The sequence below is a fragment of the Nicrophorus vespilloides genome, unplaced genomic scaffold, assembly GCF_001412225.1.
Source record: "Nicrophorus vespilloides isolate i.1.1-1 unplaced genomic scaffold, Nicve_v1.0, whole genome shotgun sequence".
NCBI classification, from domain to species: Eukaryota; Metazoa; Arthropoda; class Insecta; order Coleoptera; family Silphidae; genus Nicrophorus; species Nicrophorus vespilloides.
In genome coordinates, this window is record NW_017096387.1 from 24,370 (window position 1) to 43,381 (window position 19,012).

The 19,012-nt window shown below is 32.6% G+C and overlaps 1 protein-coding gene across 2 annotated transcripts; it reads right to left on the minus strand.

Moving 5' to 3' along the window:
* Positions 1-418: 418 nt before the first annotated feature.
* Positions 419-18,098, minus strand: LOC108556932. Of its 2 annotated transcripts, none has more exons than XM_017913277.1 (2): positions 17,809-18,098; positions 419-4,652 (listed from the first exon to the last, which is right to left on the minus strand). In XM_017913277.1, the coding sequence occupies exon 2, from the start codon at positions 4,592-4,594 to the stop codon at positions 680-682; it is 3,915 nt and encodes a 1,304-aa protein (XP_017768766.1). In that variant the 5' UTR covers positions 4,595-4,652; positions 17,809-18,098; the 3' UTR covers positions 419-679. The 2 variants fall into 2 exon arrangements, with proteins under 2 accessions (XP_017768766.1, XP_017768767.1); XM_017913278.1 differs by lacking the exon at positions 17,809-18,098 and adding an exon at positions 5,166-5,270.
* Positions 18,099-19,012: the final 914 nt, after the last annotated feature.

Genomic DNA, 19,012 nt, shown 5'->3' on the forward strand with positions numbered 1-19,012 from the left:
TTCCACAAAAAATCGTTAGTAAAATATATCAGCTAAACGTATATTTAAGAAATTTAAACCGATTAAACGATAAGTATCTTCCATAAAATATCTTTCGTTAATCAAATGCGTATAGTATAAATATCAGATTGTATAATACAAATATATTGGGATTAATAAGCAATAATTAGAAAATCAAATATGATTTAATCAATATATAATTTAATTTTTCTTAATTACATAAATGTCAGTTGTTTTTTTTATATATTTTACTTCTCAAAAATAAGAAATTAACTTAATATATTTGTGAAATATTTTGAATTAGTCCCCAACAGCCAATTAGATTAAACCTTTTTTTTCTAGAGAAGAAGGAGCTATTAGGGAATATAAATTAAACACACTTTGTTTTTTTTTTGTTCTCATTTTTATTCGTGTTTTTCTTCCGTAATAATTTATTAAGAAATCTTACAAGAATATATAATACATATGTAGATTACAAATACAAATATTTAAATGGAAATACAGTCATAATACTGATTTTACAACTAATAAAATATAATTTACAAAACTTACAACCTAATAGCTGCTTCATGTCTAGACTAGTGCCATAGTTTTCAGGACTATCCATTCAGAATAAATACAATAAGTTACTTGATCGCCCTGCAAACTTTGCACTACTTTTCTCTTCGGCTTAGCATTATCACTTACCGACAACAGCTCTATTTATCATTTGAGGATCTCTGATTGATAGAATTCGTTGAGCTTCGTTCGGATTGATATCGCTCTCCGATGCCATCGACTGTTTTCTTCTTAATTGCAGGAATTTCGTTTTACTATCGTTTGGAATTGGAGGAAGCGGTCTGTTCGGAGGTTCGTTGTATTGCTGGGACCGCGGATCCGTGTTGTACCTCTGGTACATGTCGTTAACACTTGCCGTTAATCTTGAACCTCGCACGAAATTATTGGCTTGCAACTGATTATAACTTTGGTGCTGCATTGGAGGAGCGTTGCTGTTACGCTGTAGCTGACCATACAGTACACCTGATTTCTGTGTCGGCGTCGGTGAAAGCATTTTACCAGGTTCGTGTATTTTACCATACATATCACACACTTGATTATTAACAACGGATGGACGCTGCTGTCCGTTTCTCCCATAGATTGGATCCATCACACTTTGCTTTGAACCATAAATTGAATCCTGTTTTGTACCGTAAATAGGTTCTCTTATACTTTGTGGTTGTCTGTTCATAAATTGTCTACTTCCATATACATCAGAAGGTGGCATATCATACCTTAGTCCATTAGGATTAGGTCTATTTGCGTAAGGATTATCAATATTGTACATAGGTTCTCTTTCCATTATATTGGGCATAGGTCTGGTACCATAGATAGGTTCCCTAATGGACGGTCTTGATCCGTAAAGCGATTCTCTGTCCATTTGATTCCGTTTTCCATAAAACAATTCACCACTTTGAGGATGTCTCGCCCCATAAATTGGTTCGCTTGGTAAGGGTCTTCCATAGTTAATGTCTTGTCTGGTTCCGTATGGCGATTCCATCGGAGGTCTAGTACCATACGGCGACTCAAACTGCCTCGATCCATATGGCGATTCGAATTGACCCCTTGTAGCATATGGTGATTCTCTTTCCATTTGGGCAGCTCTCGCCATCATCAATTGTTTCTGTCGCTGTTGATTTATTAAAAATATTTCGTCTCTCGTCAACTGCATTTGCTCGGGAATCATTTTATTGCCATACAATTTATCATTAATCGAGTCTACTTTCGTCTCGCCATTAGATTTTGTTCCATAAATAGGTTCGTTTACAGGAGGTGCATTTCCATTTGGTTTAGAATCCGGTAAAAATACATCATCATCGCCGGATTCTCGTTTACCGTCCATTCTTCTTTGCGGTGGACTCTGGGTGAATCCGTTTTTAGTCGGCCAAACTTGTGAGTTTTCCGTATTCTGCGAACTGTGGAAACTCACTTTTTTGTTGTAAAGGAATTGCGGTTCGACGGTTGATTGATTCGTTAAACTTCCGCGTTTAAAGATAGGTCTCTTCGAATAGTCCTCGTACATTCCCGGCATATTTGTGCTCACGGTACTCCTTTGCGGTGAATTTCTTTGGAAGTTAGGATTATACGTAGGTTGTCCACGAATTTGACCGTACAGCTGTTCGTTGGGTCTTTGCATGTAATGTCTCTGCATTATTTGATTGGGTCTGCTGATTTCTGCCTCTTCCATTCGTCTTTGTCGCTGGACTTCTCTTGGGAGACTTGTACTCCTCCTTGAATTTCTTGATGAAGTTGGAGACATGCTTCTCGATCGATGCGTTATTATCGGATCTTCGGCATAACCGAACGGTGTCAGTTGTAATTGCATTTGTAGTTGCATGTCTTCTTGCTGCTTCAATTTCTTCAATTCCTTCCAGCAGAACGCTTCAACGCTCTGACGAATTTCATGTTTCGGAGGTGTTTTCTGAAGTGATGATGTGGATGATGGAGTTCTCTGCATCACGGGAGTATTACCTCCGCTAGTTTGCACTGGTGTAATTGATCTGTTTGCAGTAATACTTTGCGGTGATTGTGAATCGACATGAACAATTACATTGGTCACTTGCACTGATTGTGGTGGACCTGATGGAGATTGTGTCAATTCTCGTTGTTTTCGTTGCCATTCTGCTGCTTCCAAGTTAATTGAGGGTTTAGTTTGTGGAGAAATAGGCGGTTTTCCCATTGGTATACCTTCTACTATCTTAAGCTGGTTTTCACTATAAACTGGAGAGCAATCTTTCTGCTTCAAATCATTATCCGGATAATCGATTTCGATTTCCAATCGCTGATGCGTTGGAGAGTTTAGTTTATCTTCTTTCTTAGTTTTCAGTAGTTCAGTAGCAATAATTTTATCAGTGCTTACCTCCGATGGAGGAATTGGAGACCTTATGCGAGGCTGCAAATCTACTTTATCTCTGATTGCTGGTAATCTTAACTTTGACGATTCCAACGACGGCGATTTCGGGCTGGTTCTTTGACTGCACATCGAAGAATTTGATTGCGGATTAAAAGCAGTCATATCTGGACTTGCAGTTTGAGGCCTAGTTATCTTCCTTTCAAACACAGTTCCATAGACACCGTCACTAAACTCATTGTGCGCTTTATTGGGTAATTCTTTACTTAAAGCGTTATTCAAATTCCGTTCCATCGTCTTAAGGTTAGGGTTGTTTTTGTTCTCTGTGTGATACGGATTTGGTAGAGGACGTTCCGAGTTAATCGGTATTATAGCCTTCGGTTTAACTAATTGCACATTCTGATGGGTGTCGTGAGCCCGCGGTGGAGTTTCCATGTAAGTATCAGATAATTCATTATTTTGTTTACATTTAATCAGCAACGAATTCTCTAAATTGCTATTATTTGAATCGGTGTCTTTAATTTGATTATCGTAAGTTAAGTTCTCGGAATCAAGTGTGTTTGACGATGAACTCGTATCGATGTACTTATGAATTGATGGTATGTTTATATAGTTAGTGGAACTGATTTTGGTATCCTTGACATTTCCGCTGTCCATGCAAACGTAATCCTCGCCGGCGCATTTCGGATTATCCAGTTGGCTGAAAACCGATTTATTCTGATTGAATCGATTTATATACATTTGGGCATAACGATGCTCAACATCGTTCACAGATTGTTGTTGTGACTGTGTTTGTTGTTGTTGCTGCTGTTGTTGTTGTTGATATCTTTGTTGAGCTTCTTTATTTTGTGCATGCGTTTTGGCAAACTCACTACCAGTTGTGTGTCGCACAGCTGAAGACCGGTTGAATGATGATTCATTTTGCACGTTATCCGCAAACACAGCATTCTCCGTTTTCTTTGTCTTCTTGTCTTCCTTCTTCTTATCCTTTCCGAAGAAGCTTCCTTTCAAGATACGCTTAAAACTGTTGCTGCGCTTCTTCTCCTTCGGCCTCTCGTCCATTTTAGAAAATAAATTTAAAGTCGCTTGGATATTATCGATTGTATCAATTGAAGAAGCTCTGGATACGAAATGTATATCCTCCGGATCGGCAAAATCTATGCTATCCAGAGATTGCTGACTGTGCAGATAGTTTGAATTCAGATCAGACTTACTATCCGCGGCTTTGATAACGACCGGAATTACAGTCTCTTTTTCGACGGTGGTCAATTCAACTTTGACGATTTCGATGGAATTCTTTGATGATCTGGGTGCGGGAACAGGCGGTTCCGAAAAAGAAACCTTCTTCGCTGGATTAGGCTTCGGTGGCACAACAGGACCTTTCTTGCGCAACACAACTACCTCTTCGTCTAGCGTACCTTCATCTTCGACTTGTTTACTAACAACACCTTTATCCTTATCTTTGTGTGCACTGCTTTTAGATAACTCACTATCGATGATTTTATTTTCAAACTTGCTTTTTAAAGCGCTGACCGAGCTGCTGCTGCCCAAAGAAACGCTGCTCGCCCGTTGCAATTTGTTATAAGCCGCACGATTAATGAAGCTTCTTCGCTTGATAGTGTCTCTCTTCAGCTCCTGCTTCGATTCCTGGTTACGGATTTTCACCACTTCCTCTTCCGCTTTCAGTTCAGTCGCTAATTTGTCCATGGTGGCGTTTCGGAGGATCGGCCGATTTGCAGAAACGATTTTCGTGTGTGAACGACTCCTAAAAACAAAACAAAAGAAAAATTAAATTAAATTAGATTAGAAAGTGTGTATGTATGTGGGAATGCCGGAGCTGCGGCAGACGTAATTATCCGGTTTATTACATGTATTAGTTTTATTTTTATTATTTCTTTTTGTACTGGGATGCTGTACCGTTCTGTTATTTTACTCGGCGTCTCTACATTGCCGCTGCATGCCTAATCATATAAACAATTCCTGTTTTTATTACAACTGGAAACATAAAATGAGCAGTCCGACTTGCTTACAAGGTATCGCTAAGAAAATGAAATAAGAAAATAAAATGTTAAAAAAAATTAAATAAAAGAAGTCGTTCTTCTTTTATATGTTTGTGCGTGAGTTAAATAAAGCACGACTTAAGGAAGACTTTGAATTGTACAACTATTGAAACACCCATTCCTGCGATTCTCACTCGATAACTGTGACTCGGTTTGTTTTATATTCGAGGCTATATGTCTACTGATAGTCTGATGGAAATATGCAGAGGTAAACGTACCGATTATCGATGTACGTATATATATATATATACGATTTATAAATCACGTCATGTTTGATTCTAAACGTTAATAGAACTCTCTACGACTGCAACTAACACTGAGCTTAGATTGAAGCCACAACGAGGAGGAGAGGAGCTCGTGACTGCCGAGGCCGAAGCGGGGTCGAGTATTACCTGCCTTGCAACTTGTTATCAATACATTATCTCCGTCCTTATCATACCATTCGCTCACCGCAACATTAATCACCGTCGCACATCCCCACATAACAGATCGCATTCATATTTCGCAATTCAAATTCAAAAATGTAATCTTTTTTTATATTTATACAGTGGAACCTCGCTTAACGAGCACCTCGCATAACGAGCAAAATGAATTGTACGAAAAATGACTCGCTTAACGAGCGACGTCCCGGATTGCGCGCCTGCTACATCATATTAACCATCTTCGATTTTCTTTGTCATCTTTCTTTAAAACGGACTATAGTTTGCAAATTCGTGTTTGCTGTAAATTCAAAACACAAATGTATTGTGTCTAATCATTATTATAATATATGAAAATCTGGAAATTTTGGAACAGATTAAACTCGTTAATCGATGTTCCTCTGTATATCGAATATTATTACCGCATTAAGAATGTGACAAAAAACGTGAGAAACTTGTAACTTCCAGGTACATATTTAATCTTCAATGTCTGTTTTGATAAGCTTCCAGGAACATGTCTTCCTCTACAAATATTGTACAACAAATAATAAATAAAAAACAGGAAACATCTTAATGGAATTATATGTTTGCTTTATTAAATTTATCTAAGTGACGTGGTACCTTACATAATTTTTAGGATAGGTTAGTGTTTTTAGTAATCTATATAATACTGAACATTAAATTATGTTTTATTGTTTATTTTTATAAATAGAGAAGAAATTTGTACTGCTAATATCAAATTAAAGGTGATTCAAATTATATTGATTCTATACTTTTTATATATATTTTAAAATAAATACTGATAAAAAATATCAGTTTTTACATAGATCCTAAATATAGGATTATTAAACAATACTCTGTATTATTATTTTATTACTATAAATATGATTTATGTGAAAAGTAATCTCGGAATAGATTCGATTTTATGGCCAATAAAATATAGCGGGTTGGAAAATAATCGAGTTTTCTCGTTAAACCAATTATACATAGCATTTAAATGAAAAAGAGTAATAATTGAATTTATATATGAAATTACATGCGTTCGTTATTTCAGAATTAAGATGATGCGAAGAAGTGAATTGAAGTGCAAGAGCGGCATTTCTTGTGGGAGCATTAAATGCAAGGTAAGCTAAACTTTGCTAAAGTTTTCATTATAAAAAAAGAACTTGTCAATTCTATTACAAAAGCAATCTTTAATTATTTTAATCATAATTTAATATTTAATTTTAGTCTCCGTTAGTTTTTTTTCTCCGTAGTATTTTTTTACATTTTTTGTGTATATTTAGAAAATTACATATAAAAAATAAGTTTACAATATTAAAATATTTTAAATTGAATACAAAGTTCATTAAATGATGAAACAATTCTTGTATGAAAATTCATAATGATTGATCTTTTTAGCAGACATTTAATAAGAAATTTCAAATACAACAAAAATATATTTATATAATTATTGTTGTTCTCATTGTGTTGTAATGTATTTAATAAATGCTTGAGGTGAAAACCGTTTTGCAACATTCGTTCCATTTTCTTCCGTAACATCGTGAAGCAAATAATATTATTTATTATACATTATTTACAACGTTTTCTTTTTGCAAAACCCATAAGATGCTTGCTATAAGAGGCAACGGACACTATTAATATAGCTGTATCTCCATTCTCGTTGCATGGCAGAAATCTAATAAATATTAGTGATTCATATTAGGTAGCATGTGTACTATAACATCTATATTCTCTCGCAAATAAAAATATTTACTTTTATACATTGTTTGCGACCCAATTCAATTGATAAGATAATTAAAAAATTTCATTTAAAAAAAAATATAATACATGGTTAAATGGTTTATGAGTGATTTATGGTTTATTTAACACATATTTGAAAATTCAAGTTTATAATACAAATAATTATCATATTTTTTAATTTGTAAAAAAATATATCATAAAATTGCGTTATTATCTAAAATATATTTAAATGTTTTCATAAAATTGGAAATAATAAGTTTTTAATTCATGCAGATTTATTTCAAAGTCATGATTGATCTAAGTTCAAAGTCGGCAAAGATAATGCAAATGTTATCTATTAATATTAATTAATGGCTATTTTTTCTATCATTGCTTAGATTCATTACATTAATAGAAGTGGGTTAGGTAGAAATAGAACTATCTGAAGCAAATGAATTGTGTATGTATTCTTAAATCATGATTAATGTGTCTTACAATTTTCAATGTAATTCAGTGATTCATCACTAAATTCAATTTTAATTGAATCAATGTGTGCAATTACTTAAACTGTGCCACTTTCGTTCCCATATTTGGATACATTTAACAGAACTTCATCGAAAAAATGATCTGCAATGATTGAAAACCTTTACAAACTTTAGTGAAAAGTAGACAAGAATTTCACAATAATATTTTCCAATGTTCTAGTAAAAATTGAATTGGATCGTTATACAATTGTGCTACAGATTTCAGAGAGTTTAAATGTATTAAACACAACAACTGAAATGTCTTGGACATTTCAATTCGCACGAATTGAAAAAGATTCACTTAACATTACGAATCAATCCATTTCAAACGAAATGAAATCATCACTTTTTTAATGATGATAAATAGATAGTCTATAATAACATCAATGATCATGAACTGAATTGTATTAAATTGCAAAAAAAAAATTATTTAAATAATCTTTTCATGTATTCAAATGAAAATCTGGTTATGAAAGACTCGCATATTAAGGAATATGTAGTTAATACGTTGTAAGAAAGTCATATAGATAGAAATTATTATTTTTAAAGTCTGAATTTAGACTAAGCAGACATCGTAAAACACTAATCTTATCTTTCGCAAAATAAATAACACTATGTTTATCAAATGTAATTGGTACTGTATTCGAAAATTACCTTGAGTTTTTGACTCAGAAATTGAACAACCGACCGACTACCCAAGAAACCACGTAAGGAACTATTGGAACTTCACAACTAAACATTTCCTATTTGTCGTATCCATTAGTGAATTTATGTTAATTCCACACGTGAATGCAAAGCTAATTTGGCAATTCTTTCAAGATCAATAATGGTTTTAAAATTATATCCTAAAAAACTATGTTAATTCTTTTATTATTCTTATAATAATTATACGTTTTTTCACAATTTTATGTTCATTCATTTTACATACTTTACGCGTTTTTTTTTTTAAATCAGCGCAGAACTGTAAATATAAATACTAAGATCTCACTTTACTCATTTGTGAAATAATGAGAAATCACTAAACAAATTATTTTTTGAACAATTATCATAAATAATTAGTAAAAGTAAATATTGAGTTTTTAGTTTATGAAATTAGAAATTTTCACTGTTCGAACGAATATTCATAATGATTCGTAAAAATAAATATTGACTATTAGAAATAAATGTTGATAAGATTAAAATTTATATTAAAAAAAAAGTAATCAAAAATTGGTTTACGTAATTCCTATGAAAATAAAACTTGCTGCTTTTTGTTTGTTGTTGTTTTATGCAGTTACATTTGGGCGTGTAAATGTTTAATGATAGAGTGAAAACTTCGCTTCTATTGAACCTTTGAAGAATCATTGGACTGTTAAAACAAAACACGAGCTTCGATATAATTACTAGCGACCATATGCCGTGTGTGTACGTGTTTGCAGATGCTATTCTTGGTGCGCGATGTTTAGCATTCGAGCATAATATGTAATTACATAAACACAAACAATTGAAATCAATGCGCCCTGCGAGAACGCAACTCCGTATTTACATCCTGGATCATCGTTATTTGACTGTGTGTTCATTAACGTTAATTTCTCGATCCTTCCATAGACGACATTGAAGATAAATCAACGGTATTATTATGTAATAATTCGTTGCTCCAATATTTATTTACGACGAAATTTTTTCATACAGTCTTTATCAATTTATTGATAAAATTGTTATCATCGATAACATTTGGCAACAACAAACGCTCGCTCGATGGTTATTAATAATGTTGATTTCCAGGAAAAACATTACCTATAAAATAAATTAATAATAAAAAGAAAATGATTGCGTAAAATGATTTATAACTGTATCATGTGGATGCTTCAAACTCTTTAAATTCAGATACAGAGAAAAGTATTCAGGGCAAGAAAATAAAAGCACGTTAATAGGACAATTATTATAATCAAGGGACGAATCTTAAATAATTTTCCAATAAACTTTATACGTTACGATGATTTTGGTAATTACCATACGAAGATAACTCGATTTTAAATGCAGCTCTCTTTATAATCTACACACATTAAGTTTCTAAAACTTCTTTGTAGGTATTTTCAACTAGGATATTATTTATTGAATCACCTTAGGCAATTTATGGCTTAATATATTAACCATTCGACCAACAAATTTAAATAAAATTATATATGAAATAATTAATTATAAATTATTATGTGACATCAAATGCAAAGTCGAACTTTGCTTTTTCATTTATTGACTATATGTATGTGTTTATTTATTCGTTATTTTCTAGGTAAATATAACAGATAAACATATCCAAGTTCAAGAATTTGTTTTAATCGGACCTGAGGTCAGCGCATGTAATCTTCACTTCTGTCAGCTTCGGACTAATATAAATCATAATTCGGGTAAAGTTATATTACACTTCATTACATTCCAATAATTTATATATTTTAGATAAACTCTTCCTCTGGACTTCTAGGATTTGTCAATGAAATTTAAAAATTATAATGTTTTAAACTTGACAAAAAAATATTTTATCATTAGATGTTTCATAGTTAACCAAATCTCTTTTGGTTTTTGTTAAAGTCTCTAAGAAATTGCATCCGAAAACTATAATTGATGACTTTTAATTACTAATATTAGTGAATTTTGTATCAGATATTAACGTAGGCAATGGTAATTTGCTGTTTTCATGAGTTTACAGAAACGTGAATAATAATGACTTCAGTACTCATTTTCAGAGGGGTGTATTATTAAATCTAGGTTAGTCATTAGCATCCGGTAGTATTTACATAATAAAGTCAGGTAAAATTAGGAACAATTTGTAATTTAATCCTCGACATAATAGGAGAATTTGTTTGCAGTTGTGCTTTCTGCGTGCTTTTTTTTTTTGTTCTTCATCAAAATGTGTTGAGCAAACTGTACTGTTTGTGCAGTCGCGGAATTCCAATTGTGATTATTACACCCTCCGTACGTTCGCTCGATGTCGTGTCTTGACAGTATATGGTGTGTATGTATGTGTTTGTGTACGTTCATGTGTAGTAAGACTGGCCACTTTAATTTGCACACAAAAGGTTGAGCAAGAAGGAAAGGGGCTGGAATAGTCTTGGTATTGCTTTGCCGGCCGACCAGTTGTCCTCCATTGCATCAAGCAAGAACACACACGCACACACATACAAACAACATATATATATATATAAGCACACACGTGCACATTTCTCTTCTGCAGCAAAACACCACGGAGATCTGTATTAAAATTAAAACGTTTTGCACGGAATCGTCTCATTCCAGATTAGTTCCCAATAAACAGTGGAATGCTAATAACACTTTTATTTCTCTTGGATTATGGATGAGATAAGAGCGCCTGTACACGTTTATGCTGTTTTCAGGCCTACTTAAAGTATTTGCATCCCATATTTTTACACTCGTAAAATGTTTGGTTCTTCACCAAAGTTACTTCATACTTTCATAAAAGTTACGAGAGTAATTCAAATCCTCATGCGAATCACTCAATAAACATAAAATGTCTGTGTCGTTTAACAATTGTTGCACTTTGAAAATGTATAATCGATTACTTACTTTCACGTTGAATTTCAGAACTTCAATATCTTAATCAGAATTAATTCATTAGTTTTAAAATCATCAAATTATTAATTGCGAATTACTCGATAAACATTGATATTCAAAATAAACGGTTGATTGAATTACTTTTTTGCGTGCAACTGTACCAGTATAAGTATTATATCATCTAAGTTTACATCACTAATTTACATTTTTATAAGTCGAAATACGCATTTACATCTAATTTCCATATAGTTGAAGGCATTACAACCTGTCTAGATTCGTAGATATACTGATCTTAATAATATCGTCAATCCTCCCATATTCACTGTTCAATACATGCCACGCCCTTCAGTTATCTATATGATTCATCTTGTAAGGTTTACAACATTTGTCCTTTAAATGTAATTCTCTTTAAGATTATTTTCAAACTATTTATAGGATTATAGGAAATGTGGTGCAATTGAAAATATGATTAGAAACTGTGTAACTTAAATTAGAAACTATTTATATTCTATTATAGAATGTCAAGTTGTATATTTTGTAACTTATTACGAAAAATAAAAAAACGTCGATGATTTTACTTAATTAGTAAAATTTACCAATTTCTGATTAAAATTAAAAAAAAAACATTTCTTCTCTAATTTAATTTAAATAATTCAAATTATATAATTTTATTTAATGAAATGTCTTTTATCAACACTAATTTTTTGTATTATTACATATATTAGTGTTATCTTTTTTTTTGGTGTCCATTGATACTTGTTGTTTGACAGCTTACAAAAGCTAAGCTAGTTGAGCAATTTTTCGTTGTAATCTGACCAGAGGCAATTCAAGATAAGTAAAATGGCACTCTTAACGGAGCGGACGCAATTTGCTACAGTAACAAGTCTTCGCATCGTACAAATTCACACAATGCACACGACTGAAGAACGTTGTTAATGCTGGTTGGAAAAGCTGCTACAAAATACAACTAATATAATCTTAATATCTGTTTCTCTCTCTCTCTCGTTTTTTTTTTTAATTTTATTTTTACAATCCTGTATTTCTGATTTGTAAATGTGTCACGCACGTTGCATGTGTACGAAATGGATTACCGGTTTCACCTTACATTTGAGAAAATGATTATTATGAGGAATATTAGCCGTGTGTAATCAGTGGAGCACCTGTCGATGAGCTATTTAAAGAAGAAGATTGAAAAAAAGAGTCATGAATAATAAATGATATTCAATCCGACCATCCACATTATTTTTTTCGGTCCATAATTTAGTCGACGTTTCGTTTTTGTATATGCGCTCTGTTTAGAGGGGATATTCCTATAACCAGCGGAAGAAACAACTTAACTAATTAATATCATACAGATGCATATTCTCAGAATTCAGATATTAAATTGGACAAGTTATTAACGAACTTAATTACTTTGGATTTTTTATTCAAATGTTGAATTGTCAATATATATTTAACTTTATAAAAAGCTTTTTTTTTTTAAATAAGAAAAAGTTACCTTTGTATCGAAACAAAACTAATGATTTTGTTTACGTGAATGATACAAATTGGAGCAATTATCGTGATGTAACAAACAGTAAGTTGGACACTTGTCACGCATCACTAAATTTTCTATTGGGTAGAAACGCTCATTATTATAGCGCCAACTCAAGAAGGAAATGTTTTTCCAACACGTTCGTCGGTGGATTTTATTTTGCACTTTTGCTTTTGTCAACCGGTTTTCGCTGTTCAATTATACACACTGGATCGTTTCTGCATCGATGAAATGCATGCATATGTACCAACCCCGCAGGAAACCGAACACTCTTGTTTTGTCTCTTTATTTTTTAATGTAAACAACATATTAATATATCAAATGAATGCCTTGAGGTGAGGATTTCTTTACATGCCAATAATGCAATCTATTAATAACGCGGAGCATTTCTCGTTTATGATTATTACAGTTCTTTTTCCCGAGTTCTCAGTTGTAGTTTTTAATTAGACGACGAGATGAGGTCATATCGTTTACAAATGCAGAAACATAGAGGCGATCGTCGTTTGCCTCGGATGTTATTTAAAAAGCGAAAACATCTGCCGTCCGTTTAATGTTATTGCCCTCTTTCAGGAGCCGAGCACCAACCAAACGGGGATGTGTTTTGGTAAAGTGCAGCAGGTATAAAGAAGGTCCCAAACAAAGATTTCGGTGGCAGCTGTGTGGTCTCTGGAAATTCTGAAAATAACTAATAACGCTTCCAAAACGTACAAAAAAAAAATTACGATACACTTCGATTTTAAATGACCCACATTTTTGTTTTGTTTTGTATTTAGTGACGGTCTACACTTGATCGTACGTACATAATAAATAGTGTGTTTCATAACGCTGATGTTTAATGAGGTCTTATCGGGGTTTTCCATAAACATGAACGATAATGTCATAAACTTTGCCCTCATCCTCGAATGCATTTATACACTTCTCTTCACACTTCCACATTTACGATTCAAAAATATATCTATTTTTTTTTCATGTATCAAATAAAATATATTTATAGATCGACGAGCGAGGAAGGGAAAGATTGAAGATCTGAAATTATAATTAGAAAGTGCCTTTTTCCGGTGTTGTTTTTCGTTGAGACATGGGGAGGAAGATTCGCAGGATGTGCAACACATGTGTGAAATAGATAAATCCTATGAGGGGGGGGCTTAAGAAGATACAAATTCTAATACAGAAATGCCGTTCGCTCTCCATTTTAAGAAAAACGCGAATAGAAAATGTCCATTTACGTACGGCCGCGCATAACGCTGATTTATGCATGGAACACACCCACAGAATTCAATAGGAACAATAAACATGAATCATTTTGCGAATAATATGTAAATCGCCATGGCTCGTTCAAATTAATGCACGTTTCCTTAAACTTAAATAAGCACTTAAGTACATGTTATCATATCCAGAGTGTTGGTACAACAATTGAATTGATACTCCACGAGATGCGATAATGTTAATATATTAACGTAATAGACGAACTGAGAATATAGTATTATTGAATAGATTTTTCTTTCTTATTCGTACAGCATGTACCTGCAACCTCAGAAAATATAATTCAGGTAAAACTCTCTCAACCCTTACTCGACCACGCAGACACCAGCTGTTGGACCTTTTTCTCTTCAGCCAATAGAAAGTTACCGATAATTTACTTCATTGTTTATACTCGTTACAAATCGCCCAATGACAGCAACATCCAAGAATACGTTAAGAAACTACTATATTACAAAAAAAAATAACAACCACTTGAACGCTCGACCAGATGCGAATTTCACCGGATAATTTTCATATTTAAAACACATGTGCGCAATGATTTATTTCCCACTCAAACATTTCTATAACCGGAAACTCCACTAAACCACAAGAATTTACTATATTAACAAGCTTGTTTGGGAATACTAGTCATATAGGACGTTTTGAAATATAATCATAAGATTTCAAATCTTGTTCTAATATAACAGAATTTCTTAGACTATATTATGTACTTGGTTAGTATAAATAATAAATATTTATAAATACTATTTAAATCAATGAAAAAATATTATATTAATTATAAGATTGAAATCATTTTACAGTATACTGAATATTAAATTAAATTATGTATATATAATATATTGAATTCATTTGAAGTGAATATTTTAGATTGTAATTGGTTAGAATGAGGATTTTAATTTGCATATTAGCGATGAAAAACAAATATATAATTGTATTCACCGATATGATAACACCTTTTCCACAGTCGCAATAGGAAACGTTACGCTCTGATAAAGCGTAAGTTGAAATCTTCAAAGTTCAATCGCATTTGTGTACTTAATAGTGCGATTAAGTGGAAAGCGTAATATTTAGACAAACGAACGTTTGTTTCAGTAAAATGTTACGGTTCCGATTTATCTTCAAGCTTTTTACTTTAGTGGCGATGGGCAATAAATAACGCAGTTCTTTGACGTTGATGACACTGAATGAGACAGCGCTGAGGTATTCCAAAAGGAAGAGGGAAAGAAAAAAAGAAGCGAACAAGAAGAAGAAAATTAACGTTGCACCACTCACTACCTGAGGATGGATTTTAAGGTGAGGCACACAAAAAGAATTTACAAAAGATTGCAATCCCTGAAGCTGTAGCCACACTGTGCTCGACTATCCATCCATCCGTTTCTAGAAATACACTTTTGTAAAAGCTCAGGTGAGCAAGTCTTCACGACAATAGGATAAAAATCTACTGTATCGTGCGTTAAACACGTGCATGACACACCGACAGAGCCCCTATTATATTTTAATTTCGCTCATTTGTTCTGCCATAAATATTCAGAAAATAAAAGGAACGAAAGACAAACGAGACGGGACGAGCAAGAAACATTATCCGAGTCCTTTATTGTCCTGACGGCTTCCATTCATTAAACTGCTCGTCTAGGTCATAATTAGCCGCTTTCGGACTTCGCCATCAGATTTATTAGTATTAATCGGTTTTTAATCCAGACAATGCGGCTTTTCATTGTACTCTTCAAAGATGTGGGTGAATATATAACACTGTTTTAACCTTGTCTGCGGCCCTGAATCCAACCACTGTGTTTACCTTACAAGAACAATCCGATTTATTTCTTTATGTTTTTTACTGGTTTTTTACCTATTCCTAATATCCATAACTAAATATTCCTTAAGACAACTTATATTTATTGCAATTAATTTACATACATGTAAAGACACCTTTAAATTAAATTAAAAGTTTGCAACCAACCGGTAAAAGTCGTTCGTCTGAATGTATGAGTAAATAGAAATGATCGAGATCGTATCTGATTTTATAGAAAAACTGTACTACTAAATAATGCACAGGATGTTCTTTATAGAAATCGTCTGCAACCCCTATTGAAATATCAATCTTTTGTGGGTATTCATGAACCTGTTCAAACCAAACAAGGAATAGGAGTTCATTAGAAAATTTCAGATAATTCTATAATTCTCTTGCGCCTGGAAACGCGTCCGATATAATGGATGGAAACTAGTTACATATTCATTGCGAGACATGTAGTATTTATGTTTCTCCAGAGGAGACCATAACTCGCACAGCTGAAAGACGAACATCGCAGTGCAGTTTTCGCGTAGTTTGCGAATATTACATGTAAGGCATAAGAGTAGCAAAATAACTCGAGCATTGTTTAATGATGTACCAAAGAGAAGGGAGCAGAGGAGTCTGCATGAAGTATGTTAGAGAGCGTGGGGCGTTTCCGTTCGGCTGCAGATGCTGCCGGATAAAAAATTAACATCAAAAAGAAAGGAAGAAGAAGAAGAAGGAATGGATGGCCGTAGTTCACATACCGAATGTGTTTTGCTTTTTTTTAGTCAATCTTACGTTGTTTCTGAATAAAATTCATTATACTCATTAATTTGTCGAATATGAAAACATTTTTCTCGCTATACAATTGTAAATTAGAATTCCGAAAGAGCGATGCCGTTTCTTTCTCGAATCGTCGAGCGAATGAAACATGTAACTGTGAATTTCGAGATGTGTCATCAGCTGTGTGATGTAACACCATTTCTTGTATGTATTATGCATGCATTTCACCATATCAAAAACGCATTCATCTGATCATCACGATACACACACAAATTTATTGATACCCGTAAATAATTATTTTCACTCGATATTTCGACCTGTTCACTTGTTTTTCTCCGCAATAAAATTCTATTGTCAAGGACATTTATTTTCGCGTGAAAAAAAAAAGAGAAACGTTAAACTATTACACAACAAGTGGAATACCTTGCGAATTGCATTTTAAGCAAATTCCAATGTGTTCCAATTTTCTTTGTTAAAAAACATCTATATATTCGAATGGTATAAGTCAATATCAGTAATTGAGTAAATACAATAAAGTTGTCTTTAGCAATTAGAACAAATTTACTCAATTTTTTTCTACAATTCCACAGTACACTATTCAATTATAACAATATTACAGATATAAATTTACCATGTCAATTCTTATTTGCATCGTTTTGTATTTATTCCTAGAAAAAAAATTATTAAAGTAATTACGTTCGAACGTAACCAAGGACATTTTTTTTTCAAGGCTCACTTTTCTGATTTTGTTTATACGTGTTCTTTTTAAAAAGAAATACGGAATTCAATTGTATGAAAACCGGCAAAACAAAATTATAAATTACACGCTATTGTTTTTTGTACTATGATGATGACTTGGAATTATTTCATTTTGCAGCAAACAATTTGTTGTTTACGATCCCATTTGAATTTGAAGTTGATGAAGATGCACGTAATTAGGGCTTCAGTTATTCTATATCACCTTTTGTGGTCGAGGGGATTTTTCCACTTGTTCGCTAATAAATTAACGTGGATTTTCAAATACAGAATATGCATAAATTTTAATTTGAAAATCTCTCCTCTGGCGCTCGGAATGAGTGAACGAACAAAGTCTGCTGCGTGCAGTGTGATATAACAATAAATATAAGTTTCCATAGTTACGCGTGTAATAAATTAAAGCACGTCGGAAATATGAAATTGAAATAAATAACGAACTTGCTGGAAACGCGATGCGCTGCACCCGTTGCAAGTGTTTGAATTCTGCACGTTTCCATGTATAAACTTCTGCACCGAACAAATGTAACGAAATGCACTCACCATTTTAATATAGTTTATCGTGTCGTTAATCCTTAAATTAATCCTTGGCAATTTATATAAATTCACAGAGTTCTTGTTGTTGTTGTCGTCGCTGTTTACGTTTCACGTGCAGCGGTATACACTTTGTAGCACGTAATAGTAAATTGTCCTTGCTGTTGTGCGACAGAATTTACATGTTTGTTGTGCGGATTTTGGAAGAGGTGATATGAACAAAAATCTACAACTGCGGTAAGTAAAGTACGGTCACGCGGTCCATTCAACAATGGTTCCGAGACGAACTTAAGCGGGTTCGGTGATGTAGAACCTCTGGTAGTACCTCCCACTACCCTACGGGCTCCTTTGTGCCGATACCGAGATTCTGTCTTTGGACCATGCTCACACAGATTTTTAACCTTGAACTCATATGCAATTCTCGCATCCTATCAGGAATTTCATTTTTATTATTATCAAAAATATCTCTCGGCATTCGAGAAATGATTCATCCAATACGAATCACCAATAAATACTCCTAAATATCAATAATTTAATGAAACATATTCACAATTAATAATTTTACAAAAAAAAAACATTATTTACTTTAAAAGAAATAATTATAATAGCACATACATACAAGATTAATTCAAAATTTTATAAATTTATTCATATTTATTTACTAAGTTTATTATTAACAATTCGTCCATTGTTGTTTTTTCATATTATAATTACAATTAATTATTGTACTGCCACCAATATCATTAAATAATTTAAAAAATTAACAATAAAAGACCTCAAATCAAAAAATATTAAGATAAATATTCAATGTTTAGAAAAAAAAACAGAAACTTTTATTACAATTATATAACAAACATAATTACAAATGACATACGAATTGAATAATTTTCGTATTAAATATACAGACTAAAAATTTTACATTTTTTTAAAATTTCAAATTATAAGAGTTTCTTACAAAATCCTTTACGTTATTTTTCCGTTTCATTATGGCAAATCTACGGACGAATGCATTAAGTAAATACTTAATGATTAAAGAAATAGTTTTAAACTAATTTAACAAATATATTAATTCGCATATTTAGTTCAAATTAACGTATAAAGCTGGTTTGGTTGCATATATTAAAAATTAATTTAAATATGATGTTATAATTATTTTGCAATAAAGATATAATCTACATTTTATTAGAAATTTTTATTTTTAAAATATTATTAA

Coding starts and splice junctions, on each gene's coding strand:
- LOC108556932 (XM_017913277.1), bottom strand. CDS start 4,594: ATGGACAAATTAGCGACTGAACTGAAAGCGGAAGAGGAAGTGGTGAAA.